Raw genomic sequence first — 14718 nt, 5'->3', positions numbered from 1 at the left:
ATACACTCACCACCACACATCCCTCTCACAATGATCCACAGCGTTCGCCTGACCTCAACATATCAAACACATATGGCATCAGCCTAATATTGACTTTGATTATATTTGACCTTTGACATATTCCTCTTTTACCAGTATTTTGTATCATTTCACAGCAGTGAACCTGTACTGAAACATGTGTTTCTAGAGGTTGTTTCAGAGCATAGTAAAATCAACACAAAAACACACCATAAAACTTAAGGGCTTTTCTGATGTGTTTTATGGTGTGTGGTAACCTTGTTGATTTTTCAGGCACCATAGTGAAAATGTGATACGGCACATTTTTACTTCCGCCTCCACACCCCCACTGAACAGAGATGAAAAACAAGCAACAAACGGAACAAAATAAATTGGTCTGTAGTGATCCACTTATCTTATCAGGGCTGTGTATGGCACAGTGTATCATTTTTACCCATATGATTGGCCATTCAGAGCACTATCTAGGACATTCACTTGACTGAACAACATAAGAGCCTTATTCCAATACATAGTATACCCTGGCAGGGTATAAAACGGGGTTAACGAACAAGACCGTGCAGTGTTTTAATCCACCCCCTCCCCACCCAGAAGGGGGGTGTGAGTAGAGGTTCACTTTAGTAAGGTAAGTGCACTTTTACAAAGATTTACACCGCCACTATAATAAATCTGAGCGGGCTGTCTACCTCCCTCTCTTTCCACGCCATCCGTCCACAACCCTAATCAACCCCTCCCTGGGCCTTGCAGGGACCAGTAACATACACTCTCCCATTCTCCCTCCAGTCTACATAACAATGGCACCAGCAGTTACCCCGGAGACCAGCCTTTCATTGGCCGTGTGATAAAAAAGATGTATTCCCCCTCTCTTCTTAACACTTTTCCCTTTTTCCCTCTTTTCTGGAGCCGATGGATAAGCTGAACTCACGAGTAGAGCTGCCCAAGCCATCAGCGGCTCGCTCCCTCCTTTGCAGTACACAGCCTGGTTGAATACCAATGGAGTTGTGGGGGCAACGGGGAGAAATACATTGTGAAGGCAACGCCCTGGTGCCCTCATTCTAGTGGCTGATATGTTCTTCAGTTTGTGACCTCCTGGGTCGGGTCCTCTTGTTAAACTAGCTGGATGTTTCTGTTTTTATTTAAAAAATATATATTCTCCTTTTCCTACTTGTTTTTCACTACATTTTTGCTTATCACATAAAACAAATGGAAGCTTTGCACATGGGGCGGCAGGGTAGCCTAGTGGTTAGAGCGTTGGACTAGTAACCGGAAGGTTGCAAGTTCAAATCCCTGAGCTGACAAGGTACAGATCTGTCGTTCTGCCCCTGAACAGGCAGTTAACCCACTTTTCCTAGGCCGTCATTGAAAATAAGAATTTGTTCTTAGCTGACTTGAAAAAATATATATAAAATAAAAATAAATTAAATAAAATCTCTACACCTCTAAGATACATCTGACTTTGCTGTCCCTTGACAGAATAATGTATAACTGGGTATTCACATTTTCCTGTTGTTGCCTTTTTGCACTTTCAGTTTGGAGCGTTCCTGGGTTGGGACAAGCGAGCGAGTGGCAGGGTTAGCGTTTCACCAGGGAGCTCTCCTTACCTGCAGCCATCAGCAGGGTTGGGGAAGAATGGCTGCATCATGTTACCAACAGCCTCTCATCTAACCAGCCTGCCACATTATAATTATGAACCCTACACTCCACCTGGACAGACAACTGTACCATGTGATAACTGCTGTCCAGGGGGCCTCTGTGGAGCTGGGCTGGGGGAGAAGGCTAACTCAGACTGTCAGCTCTCCTTTCCCAAGCAGAGAGCACTACGGATGGAGATGGAGAACCGTACCCTTCCCGTGGAGGGTTGGGTGTCCAGTCCACCATACAGAGGTATAGGATTTCTCACCTGTGTGCTCCAACTTTTTCCTGATTACCTCATGAGGCATTCGTGTGGTAAAGACAGTCTCAGTCTATGACACCATGACACGCTAGCTATACACTGGGCTTTATTTGAAAACGCCACAGGGAAATATTCATATAGTTCCTTGAACATGGTACTTAGCTAATCCTCGGAAGTAGAGAGAGACGGTGTGGTCCAGAACAGACAGGATAGTGATATATGGAGGCGTGGGACACTTGTTCCTGTTAGACCCCACACTGACCCAGTGAGACGAGCACAGAGCAGACGACAAGTGTCTGACTGAGCACAGACAAAAGCCAGAGAAAGACCCCAATCCACTGCCTGAGCCCAGTCACCCCCGGAAAGAGATGAGCAGGAAAAGGCAAGCGTTAATCACACCAACACACACAGAAGACACACTAATGGGGTGGAATCAGGAATGTACAGAGAGAAAATAGAGACAGAGATAAAAAGACGGAAAGACAGATAGACATCTTCAAAAGCACCGCACCCAGATGTACAAAAACGAATGTAAACTCATTCAAGTTTGAAGGTTTTTTTATTGTCAAGGAAAAACAGAAAAATAAACAGAGTATGAATGCATATCTCCATAAAAAGAAATCTTGAGGTATGATGCCAATAGGGTCAACTTGGATGACCAGTGTTTTGGAAGAGCTAATACATAATTGACAAAATATTGTAGTAGTTAATTCACTTTTAAAGGAGGAATTTCCTTCCATCAGAATGTATCCATACCGTACCACAATAAACCATGAACTGGGTCTGACGAAGTCCACTGCATTACTACCCTTCAATGTAATGTAAAATAGACCAAGTATCACTTACTGTACATTGATTGCACTTTCACACTTCATGGTGGATTTACAACACTAATAAACCAGGAGTAGTTATTCTGCAAGATAATGACTATTAGCACATTTTAATATACATGTTAAAGGTCGACTTTGGGTAAAAACACAACCACAATTTATGAATAAGATATTTGGTTACAGAAGGGCCATTTCTTATCGACCTCTACAGCTTCTTTCCAAACACAAATCCTGTGAAATGACGTCAACACACTGGAGGAGTTACTGGCTAGTTAAAGTGGGTATCTTAGCTAACAAACTGTCTACATCGGTTGCGGCATGCATGACAAGAATGACACTTCGACGAACCACCAAAGGTACACCCCATTTCTGTTTGAAAATGTACTGTTTTTTGTGCCATAAGTCGACCTTTAAGACTCACTCATGTCTTGAAACCGTGTGATTTGGTTTAGTAAGACCAGAGGAAAGACAGCAATCTCCTGGTAAAGGTCGACTTGAAACAAAACAAGAGAGTATCTCATAACTCAACATTTGTTCATGTAATTCCTGCTTGTTTATGTCATCTTTTTTGCATTGTGTCCTTCTGTTGACCAATAGGTCTCCATCAGCTTTCCTTGGTGAAAACACAGCCTCTAACACTGCTGGTCTTCTGGTCCCAAGTGTTGTTCTTTGCACATCTAACGTGAAGGTCGGGTATTCATTGACAAGCCACTGAAACCTTTGCAAAGGAGAAGCTTGCCTTGAGCTATTCTGCATTGGAATGAACTTGTCTTTACGACATCCAGATCTGTCCTCTACTGCTCTCTGTAACTGGTTAACTCACTGAAATGTGTTGAATTAATGATTATTAAATATACATTTACACTCTGCTGATAATATGACAATCCTAAGCTTGCTAAAAACAACCTGTTTTAAATTGTTCTGCATACATTTAAAGTGAAAAGCTCATTATTCAAATAATTCATTCAGAAAGTAGTCATTATAGAAAACCCCACACATAAAACTATTTTAAGTCTAAAAACTCTTCTAATTAGTCGTAATTTGGCAAATATCTCTTCATTGATCATCATAGTATTCCTTTCACTTCAGTTACAGATATTGTATATTGATATTAAATAGACACTATTTTCAGAATTTCATCCAAATGCATCCACAGAGCGTTAAAAGTCAGATCATTCAGCATTTCAGTAGAAAATTCAGTACAGGACCGAAATTCCTGAAGTCTGATACATACATTCCAGAGATCTTCACAACAAATAATAGTAGTCCCTGTGAGGTGGATTCATCTAAACCTTTATGAAATATTCAGCATGCTAAACCAACTATTCTTAAGCAGCTAAAACGTTGCATCACTGTCAGGTACAACACCTCAACTCATCATTAGCTATTGGCCTTGCATCTCGAAACTGTCCATAACTTTCAAAGAGTACAGTCACTGTAAAGTCTTACTTTGTAATTTCATCTAATGCAAAATAAATGTACATTTCTAAAATGTCGATTCCAATGTTCTGTTGCTCGCCTTGTGCCTGGATGACAATTCCTCTATCCATGTCAACCTGCAATCCATTCAATACCACATATATATTCAGAATGTAAACAAAGACATATTGGTGGTTTTCCTGTCCTCAGACAGGAATATTTTGTTTCTCTTTGTGAGCGAAGTCTTATTGATAATGTCTATTATCCAATGTCATGGTCCCAACAGTAGGTTTGATATAGTTTTTGTCCAGTAATCATTTAGAATACTGCAGTTCATTGTGGCATTTTTGCTCTGTAGGTATTAATGATGTCATCCATTATTGTACCAATTTCAAAAAACATAATCTAGAAATCTTAAAAACGTGTATGTGTAAAAGGTCCATTTAGTTCATGTGGTACCTCTCTTTTTAAACTATAATCTAGTAGTGTCATCATCACAATATAGTCAACGAGTCTTGAAGGCCAAAGAATTGGAGAACATGTCTTTAGAGAAGATACTCTATCTTACTGCTGAGGTCCCCTCCAAGGGAGTCTCCCAGGTCAAAGAGCTGCTCCAGGTTGACTGTGGAGCTGCACAGGAAGTTGGTAGATCCCTGCTCCTCTTCCTCTGGCCAGGGGCTCTGCAGGAATGCTGTGGCCAGGAACGTCTCCTCAAAGTCTGCTCCGCTGCTCCTCTGGGTCTCCGCCAGCACGTGGCTGCTGCCTGCTGTCCCCGCGGGGGCCTCCAGGGGGCAGATGTGGGTCCCCCGCACCATCAGGTCCTCCTCCTGGGGGATGGGGCTCAGTGGACCCCCTCCGTCCAGACTCAGCTCCCCGCTCAGCGCAGAATCCAGGAGGGCGTCCCAGTCAAAATTCCCCTTCAGGGAGCCCAGTTCCCTATACTCCTCCACAGACAGCAAAGGAGAGCTGGAGCGCCAGGGGACTTTGACCATGGCAGTCCTGGAGCCCAGTGTGTGTTTCCTCTTGTGTCCAGGGCCTCCCTTTCTCATGGGCCATGCCCCCAGCATGGTGCCTTCAGCCAGACAGGGGTCCCAGTTCTGGTCGGCTCCAGTGGCCTCTTCAAACTCTCTGAGGAGCTGCTGAGCCTCTGGATTGACACACAGCCCACTCTGGCTGCCTGTGGGGTTACAGAGGCCCCTGGGCAGGGGTTGGGGGTTGGCCCTAAGCCTGTTCTGCAGGGCAGGGTTGATCTGGACAGGGGGCATCCCCCTCTTCTTGTAGGCCCCGTTGAGGAGCCGCTCTGCGTACTGGGGATCGATCTCCCAGAAGCCCCCCTTCCCTGGCTCATCCTTCTGCCGCGGAACCTTGATGAAACACTTGTTCAGAGACAGGTTGTGCCGGATGGAGTTCTGAAATAGCGCATGAGGGGGACAGGATTGACATGGCAGTACACATTCAGTCCTGGTCCATCAAATATATTAGCCTGTGTACTCTTGCATTCAGTCTTATCAGGAGCTCAACACTGCCCCCCCCCCTCCCCCCAGCTAGACGAGTGACCTGCTGACCTTTGTTAAATATTATCTGCCCCATGCACTGGCTTACAATAACAGAATGCTCAGGAAATTAGTATAACTTCTGGAACCGGGGAGTACGGCTAACGACTTAATTAATCATTTATCCAGAAACTTTTCCAGAGAATTTCTTCCCTTTGATGGGGAATCTGCACTTTTGATGCCATACTGCCCCTCCCCATACTCCCCCATTGCCTCTCCTTGCTCAAGCAGAAAACCTGGGAGCTATTTCTGAAAAATAATGTAATGGGTTTAAAAACACACACACACTAAAATGTGTGTTGTGGGGGGATGAAGTCTTCTTATGCAAGATGCCCACTGCCAAGTAAGGGGACGTCCAATGCAGTATTTGCTACAATCTTTGTAAGTTACGGGAGTATTTGCTGCCATCTTTGTACCATGAGAGCCCTTAATTCTCATAAACCATAGCTGCTAATGCTTGATCAGAGTGTGGCAGACAGCCCAGAGCTCTCAATATACAGACTTTGGAAAGAACTGTGCTCTTACTCGTTCCTGTTAAAGAAAAACTGTGCCCAGCTGCATCTTGGCCCCACTCCAAAACACACAGAGCCCTCTGTGGCAGATGCTGAAGAGGACTCTCTCTCTCTCTGTCTCTCACTCTCTGGCTGCTCGAGACATAGTCAAGTTACGAACGTGACTGAGAGCCTCTCACAGGACCTAGTCTAAAGCATACTATTAGAGCCATTTTCAAGTGTGTGTGTGGGTGTGACTTTAGCAACATTTACCTGCCAGGTGGGGTCAGCATGGCGGAAGTAGCAGAAGTTGTCAGTGATCCACTTGTAGATGCAGGAGAGGGTGATCTTGGTCTTCTTGCTGGCCTGCATGGCCATACAGATGAGTGTGGCGTAGGAATAAGGTGGTTTGATATGAGGGTTTGTCTTGTAGTCCACCTCATCAGGGCAGTGACCATGGGACACCAGGCTAGGGAGGGCTGACAGGGACTGCATCCTACAATAGGCTGCTGCTGTGGGCTTGCCTGGGGTGAGGGGCATCCCTATGGATGCAGGGTCACCAGCCAGAGGGGAAGCGGGAGCCTCGGAGCCCAGCTGCTGATGGCCGAAGAAGTGAGGCTGGTGGTGAGTGGAGAGAGGAGCCTGTTGAGGCCCATTGGCATTGAGAATAGAGAACTCCTGCAGCCACTGCAGGCTGGTCAGGCTGTCATCCAGGTTGTCAGAGCCCCCAGTGCTGCTGGAGCCTGCTGAGGCTGAGCTGTCGTCCAGGTCCAGCTCCTCAGAATGAGCAGCGGCAGTCACCACTTCCTCCTCCAGCCCCACCGAGCCCTCGGGCCAGGGGTCTGCACAGCTTAGAGACAGCATGGTCCTCCCTCCGCTCCGATGGCTAAAGCTCCCCCCTATACCACCAGACAACAGCCTGACAAGGAGAAAATATACACCCGACATGAACAAAGCTGAAAAGGACAATGATAGCCCTATTTGAAAACAGAGCCCTTTGAGGCATGTCAGGGGGTAAATTGAAATAGTTTCTCTCTGTGGTAATGGCACGTTCTATTCAGTGAATTGTAGGGAAACAAATTGTAGGAACAATAGCTGCATGTAGTTGAGATCTTTCAAATGTTGATATTTGATTAGAAACTGCTTAACAAAAGGAGTGCATGGGTTTGTAATCCCAGAATAAAGACTGTTATTAATGACATTATGTGCGAAAGACCTGCAATGTTTATTCTTACTGGTTCCGATGTTGACTGTCTGGAGGTCATAGAACTTGTGTGAAAAGTGATTGAGCGCAGTCTAGCCTACCTATCTACACGTAATAGCTTATAGCCATAAAACGGGAATCTCCACACAAATGCTGAGACAAAGGCACTGTTATAAACTTATATATGTCGAGTGAATTTATGATAAACGACTCAAAACGTGATCAAATAGAGTAGGCTATTGACAAATGAATGAATTGTGCCAAATCAGATATTTGAGATTATTTAATTTAAGTGTTTCAATTATTTGAAAAAATATGAAGATGCTTATAGCTAGCTAGTAATTTAACTTTACAACAAAACCTTACAATAGTTACAATTAACAACTTTGTATATCTATGGCAAGATATCAATAATAATTTGCTACAATTTAATGATAACCTACTTAATTCTAATATGTTTTAATTTTTTAAAATTAAAAGAATGTAAAAACATGACAAACTTACCTTGATCTGATATAATGCTGAGAAAATACCTTACAATCCAAATGGCCAATTGATAAATTATTAATCTCACTTTAGCTTTGAGGATTTGCACCTGTTGAAAATGTATGAAAAAATACCTCGAGATGTCGTTGGCGCTCTGATGCGCGCTTGTTCAATTCAACGTCTCAAAAGCAGGTCTTTATAACAGTGGCAGCGGCTAAGGATCTCTCCGGGGGCAGTTTAATACCTGGTGCAGGAGGTTTGTCCGGCAACCATAGAAACGGTACCCCCCTTGTAAACAGCTTCCCGTTCGACTATTGGCTTGGTTGTTGCTATAGTGCTTCATTTTTAATCAGTCTCACTCAGGTTTGTTCGTCACGCAAGTAAATCCAGTCTAGTGTCCCAAAAGGGAGTTGGAAGGACAGATAGGATTTTTGTATTTTATTTATTTATTACAAATCAGCTTGATTTTTATCCCATCAGATGAGTTTAAATGGAAAATGGAAATGTACTAAATGTGTTGAATGGAACGGTTTTGACATACAGCATAAATAGACATTATCTAAATGTTCAAGCAGATTGAGTAGGTATAATAATACAATATATATTTATATTAATTTGAGTAGGGTATTTAACCCAATACCTTGCAGACAATGCGGCTTTGCGACAACCTTTGGAAGTGAATTCTGGAAATAAAAACATCTGGGGGTTTTTGTCCCCAAAAATTGTACATGAATTGTTCATCCTAAACTTTGCAGAGAACGGCAATGAGGAGCAGAGAGTAAACTCTGAGTGGTATTGGCATTGAAGATAAGACATTTTGGAGTGTTAACCCCAGTTCTGAGTGACAGTTGTCAAAAAAAATGATAAACAAAAAAGCAGACATCCAACTCTGGAGTGGGGACAGAACTCAAGAGATGAGGAAGCCTTTTTATTGCTTTACAGTTGCTTTTGTCAAGAGTCTCAGGAAACCACTCAGCCACACTAATAGAGCGACCAAGGGGCCAAACCTTTTTGTTTCTCTTTTTTTCCTTTTCTGTCTTATTAACAAAAGTACATTCCTTCACAGACGCACACCCTCCTGGATGTCCAAAGGGTACATCCAAGTTCCAAGACCCTATCGCAGGGGCGCTAATTCATTCCAGTTACGATTTTATAATCCTCCATCGTCATAACTTGTTGTCGTCATATGGTAAAAATGACTACATGACTACTACTAAATGAATCAATCACAGATTAGAAATTTTACCATACATGTAGCCTACACCAAGGGAAAAACTCTTGTGTACCTAGCACTCTCTACCAAGTTTGGCGAGGGCAGACAAGGAAAAAGCAACAGACCAATCAGCGAGATCAGTCTGACAAAGAGAGTGAGAGAGAGAGAGTGATGGAGGATAGGATCAGGGCCAGTTCTCTGAGTACTTTCTGCTTAGTATCAGTCGGCCCTTTTTGCCACTCAACTGCGAAATCCACAGCCCATTGCTGGGCCCTGTAGGGCTGGTGTTCTGACCAGACTCTGAACCAGCCCCCGGCCCTCCTCCTCTGCCCACCATGAGGAGAAGTCAGAGGTCAGAAAAGCGAGCAGCCAATCACAGTAATGCTGACAGGGAGATGAGTTGAGGGCTGTCTGGGAAATAGGGAAGGGACAGAGATTAGACACCAATGACATTGGCAGGGTCACAGCTGGACAAAGCTGGGGAATACCCAACAGACCTCAGCACAACTACAGTCTTTATTGCTATCATCAATCATCAACTCAAACAAGATAAACTGTAACAAAAAGTGAATTATTGGGAAACTAAACCTGATGCATATGAGTTTAGTAAACAGCCACCTATGGACATAGACACACAAAATAAATATGCATAGGCCACAGATTTTTTGAATTGATACAGGTTTTAGACATTTTCATTACTCAAACATGGTCAACATCTGAGATATTGAATGTTTAATCCCGCTGTATAAGAATGACTTGAATCACATCACAAAATACAATTCTCTCCACGAACTTTATTCAGGCAAAAGTTAGGGTTTGTGACAATGCGTTTCCATTGACAGGAGATGGCGCTAGATCATAGAAAATTACAGTGTAGATCTTTTCTTCAAGGAGAACAACAGCCCAATGGAGATTTTTGAACAAATATGAAATTTCACAATTATTAAATAGTTTGATGTACTTTCTTAAAATCCTCAAAATATGTATTTGTGTAGTGTAATAATTTGTGTTCTGAAAAAAATAATCTAAACAAAATAAAAAAAACAAAATATTATACATCAAATGCAGTGCCCTCGGAAAGTATTCAGAACCCTTGACTTTCCCCCCCAACAAAAATTTGTTACTGCCGTTTTCTAAAATGGATTAAAACATTTTTTTTAAACATCAGCAATCTACACACAATACCCCATAATGACAAAATGAAAACAGGTTTTTAGAAATATTACATCTAAAAAACAGAAATACCTTATTTACACAAGTTTTCAGAACTTTTTCTATGAGAATCGTAATTGAGCTCAGGTGCATCCTGTTTCCATTGATCATCCTTGAGATGTTTCTACAACTTGATTAGAGTCCACCTTTGGTCAATTCAATTGATTGGACATGATTTGGAATGGCACACGCCTGTCTATACAAGGTCCCACAGTTGACAGTGCATGTCAGAGCAAAAACCAAGACATGAGGTCGAAGGAATTGTCCGTAGAGCTCCGAGACAGGATTGTGTCGAGGCACAGATCTGGGGAAGGGTACCAAAAAATGTCTGCAGCATTGAAGGTCCCCAAGAACACATTGGCCTCCATCATTCTTAAATGGAAGAAGTTTGGAACCACCAAGACTTTTCCTAGAGCTGGCTGCCTGGCCAAACTGAGCCATCGGGGGAGAAGGGCCTCGGTCAGGGAGGTGACCAAGAACCCAAAGCTCACTCTGACAGTGCTCTATTGTTTGTTTGTGCAGATGGGAGAACCTTCTAGAAGGACAAGCACTCCACCAATCAGGCCTTTATGGTAGAGTGGCCAGATGGAAGCCACTCCTCAGTAAAAGACACATATCAGCCCGCTTGGAGTTTGCCAAAAGGCACCTAAAGACTCTCAGACAATGAGAAACAAGATTATCTGGTCTGATGAAACCAAGATTGAACTCTTTGGCCTGAATGCCAAGCACCATGTCTGGAGGAAAACGGGCACCATTCCTACGGTGAAGCATGGTGGTGTCAGCATCATGCTGGGGGGTTGTTTTTCAGCGACAGGGACTGGGAGACTAGTCAGGATCAAGGCAAAGATGAATGGAGCAAAGTACAGAGAGATCCTTGATGAAAACCTACTCCAGAGGGCTCAGGACCACAGACTGGGGCGAAGGTTCACCTTCCAACAGGACAACAACCCTAAGCACACAGCCAAGACAACGCAGGAGTGGCTTCAGGACAAATCTCTGAATGTCCTTGAGTGGCCCAGCCAAAGCCCGGACTTGAACCCGATCGAACATCTCTGGAGAGACCTGAAAATAGCTGTGCAGCAATGCTCCCCATCCAACCTGACAGAGCTTGACAGGATCTTCAGAGAAGAATGGGAGAAACTCCCCAAATGCAGATGTGCCAAGCTTGTAGCGTTTAACCTAAGAAGACTCGATGCTGTAATCGTTGCCAAAGGTGCTTCAACAAAGTACTGAGTAACGGGTAGAATACTTATGTAAATGTGATATTTCCGTTTTTTTATTTTTTATAAATTGGCAAACATTTCTGAAAACCTGCTTTTTCTTTATCATTTTGGGGTATTGTGTGTTGATTGATGAGGGGAAAAACACAATGTAAGCTATTTTAGAATAAGGCCATAACATAAAACAATGTGGAAAAAGTCAAGGGGACTGAATACTTTCCGAAGTCAATCTACTATAGTAGATTAACATACTCTACCAGACAAAAGTTTGGATACACTTACTCATTCAAGGGTTTTTCTTATTTTTTTAAACTATTTTCTACATTGTAGAATAATAGTGAAGACATCAAAACTATGAAATAACACATATTACATGTAGTAACCAAAAAAGTGTTAAACAAATCAAAATATATTTTATATTTGAGATTCTTCAAAGTAGCCAACCTTTGCCTTGATGACAGCTTTGCACACTCTTGGCATTTTCAACCAGCTTCATGAGGTAGTCACCTGGAATTCGTTTAAATGAACTATTGTGCCAAATACAGGCTGCATCACATCTGGCCATGATTGGGAGTCCCATAAGGCGGCGCACAATTGGCCCAGCGTTGTCCGGGGTAGGCCGTCATTGTAAATAAGAATTTGTTCTTAACTGACTTGACTAGTTAAATAAAGGTTACACATAATGTCAAGAGTATGCAAAGCTGTCATCAAGGCAAACAGTGGCTACTTTGAAGAATATAAAATATATGTTTTGGTTACTACATGATTCCATATGTGTTATTTCACAATTTTGATGTCTTCCCTATTATTCTACAATGTAGAAAATAGTTTAAAAAAATAAAGAAAAACCCTTGAATGAGTAGGTGTGTCCAAACATTTGACTGGTACTGTATATATATTCATCAAAACCCCTGCCTGTTATACACAGAGTTTATTCAGTGTTTCCAGTGGGCCCCAAAGCTATAGTGAAGGGCCTTTTCCAGGAAACCCTGGCTGTGTGCTACTTACACACTGAACCAGTATTCATAGCTCTGACAGCGACCAAAAAGGAAGATGGTGACATACTCGTGAGTCACAGACTCAGGTTGGTGGGGGGGAAACAAGATGGAGGTCAACACGTGGGCAAGAAAAAAAGCAAGACATCTTGAGTATCTCTGAAAACAAAGTCCACTCTGTCAAGATCATGTTAATCATTGACCAAAGAAAGTATGGCTCCACCTCCTTTACTCTGTGTTTTGGGAGAGCCTAGGGTCCTGGTATCTGAAAGCAGATGGTGATCTGCATGAGACAATAACAATTTTGGTTATGTCTCCCTGCAGTGTGAGTAATACAGTTATACAGAATATATCACCCATTAAAGCAAGGGCATTTGTCCAGATAAGCTTTAAGGGGACAAAATAACGCAGCATGAGAACAGATAAGGTGGCCATTCAGCAGTAACCTACTTTTCAGTATTTTGAACTGACTGACCTCTCACATGAGCTTCAGATCATTTGGTCTGACCATTTAAAGCAAAGCGTCAAGTATTGAGCTATTTTGTGTGGATAAATGTTATATGCTCCCCATTTTGAGAGGAAATGTGTTGTTTTTGGTTCAAATTATTATCCCCCAAAAAAGATAAAACATGGGTATCCTTGAAGGCTTGATGGTCACAATGTATGACATTGTTTCATTGAAAATTAAACAACAGAGGGACTTTCACTTTCTGGCTGTGTAATGTCAAAATGGCAGAATTGTCCTTATGTCCTTATCTTCTGTATGTTTGTTTCAAGTTTTAACAAAAAAAGTCCCATGACCTTCTAGTGTAATGATTTATTTGCTGAAGCAAATTGCCTATTAAAATAACCCCCTCTCAGTGTGGTGCAGAATTAACAGAATAAGTCATTTGTTGAAAGCCATCACGATAAACACCCAACAGATGCTCATAACTGACCAACAGAAATCTCATAAATTCTTTCCTTGAATAGTTCATTAGACCATTCTGGAACATGAGGTCACTATTCCCAGAGCTATCTTTCCATCGGAAAGAACATGTTTCCGAAGCCTCATTCAAAATGTTATTATTTGGAATGAAAACATCTCCAATAATTAGTCAAGTGAATTTACTCATCAGTCTCAAAATAAATGGGCCAAAATGCATGTAATTTGGGAGCCTATTTAAAATACACAGACAACGTATTAAAGTAAATGATGGAGTGCTATGTTGCTATGCTGAAAAAAGTCAGAAAGAATAGAGGAAAGGTGGGATTTGAAATCCTCTGGGAACCTTTGGGGGCCCCTATTTACAACCGATTTCAGATTATTGATTTTGAACACAGTAAATTAACATATTGTAATAATTGACTGTTTGAAGAGTTGTGTGGGTAGTCTCCAATCTAATTATTAATATACACCATCAAATTCACATTATCCAGGTAACACCCACCTACAATACATAATAGATAGTCTTCTCTGTCACGCTTTCACCTTTAATATACTGTATACCTACACCTCAGCTGAATTATTCAGTCTTGCAGGGAGGGAGTTTGACGTCCCACTGCCTAGTGGATAGTACTCAGAGATAATCACAGAGAATAACACACGGAACGTGTTTGATCACCAATGCAGCCAGAAATTAATACACTTTTCTTCTGTATATGCTGTCTCATAACATAGTATCAGCTATTCAGAGACTCGCCGAAAGCACAGCACATTTATTATTATCGATGTATTTTCTGTTTGTGGAAAAAAAGTATGAACAGTAGGCTTTGCTCAGCGTCCATAAACTGTTATATTATCGACTACTGATTGTTATTATGATCAAATGTACAGAATTTGAAACGTGCCTATATTGTAACCAGTACAATATGTCTCTGACTGTTTGGTCTGTCACAAAGACAGCCATCATAACGTTGCTGTAAATATTTACAATAGAAATACCAAACCTGGACCTTTTCAATACGTTTCTCTGAATTGACCAATTATTGAACGACCCTCATATACCTTCTTATAGAAATAAGCCAATAGGTGTGATTTACTCATCCTCTGGTATCCAATCCATGAATATATGTATCCTGCAATTGCTTTACTCCAACGGCTTGCTGGCTCGCGTGATAGCCAATGGTGTACCAGCCCGTACAATCTTGCTGACTTGTTTATCCAATCAGCTGTTGTGCTTGGCTTTGTTGTTGGTGATGACATA

General features: G+C 42.1%; 1 protein-coding gene across 2 annotated transcripts; it reads right to left on the bottom strand.

The window, feature by feature from the left end:
- Positions 1 to 2449: 2449 nt before the first annotated feature.
- LOC116352960 (forkhead box protein J1-A-like) lies at positions 2450 to 8111 on the bottom strand. Of its 2 annotated transcripts, none has more exons than XM_031834655.1 (3): positions 7911 to 8111; positions 6476 to 7121; positions 2450 to 5567 (listed from the first exon to the last, which is right to left on the bottom strand). In XM_031834655.1, the coding sequence occupies exons 2-3, from the start codon at positions 7064 to 7066 to the stop codon at positions 4704 to 4706; spliced, it is 1455 nt and encodes a 484-aa protein (XP_031690515.1). In that variant the 5' UTR covers positions 7067 to 7121; positions 7911 to 8111; the 3' UTR covers positions 2450 to 4703. The 2 variants fall into 2 exon arrangements, with proteins under 2 accessions (XP_031690515.1, XP_031690517.1); XM_031834657.1 differs by having other exon boundaries at positions 8027 to 8104.
- Between the last annotated feature and the right edge of the window lie 6607 nt (positions 8112 to 14718).

The sequence above is a fragment of the Oncorhynchus kisutch genome, linkage group LG10 (genome assembly GCF_002021735.2).
Source record: "Oncorhynchus kisutch isolate 150728-3 linkage group LG10, Okis_V2, whole genome shotgun sequence".
Lineage (NCBI taxonomy): Eukaryota > Metazoa > Chordata > Actinopteri > Salmoniformes > Salmonidae > Oncorhynchus > Oncorhynchus kisutch.
This window is presented reverse-complemented; position numbering and strand designations above follow the sequence as displayed.

Excerpts from the sequence above, each read along its gene's own strand:
- LOC116352960 (XM_031834655.1), bottom strand. The coding sequence starts at position 7,066 with ATGCTGTCTCTAAGCTGTGCAGACCCCTGGCCCGAGGGCTCGGTGGGG. Across the intron at positions 5,568-6,475 it reads ATGCTGACCCCACCTGGCAG|AACTCCATCCGGCACAACCT; the intron begins GTAAATGTTGCT and ends GCGCTATTTCAG.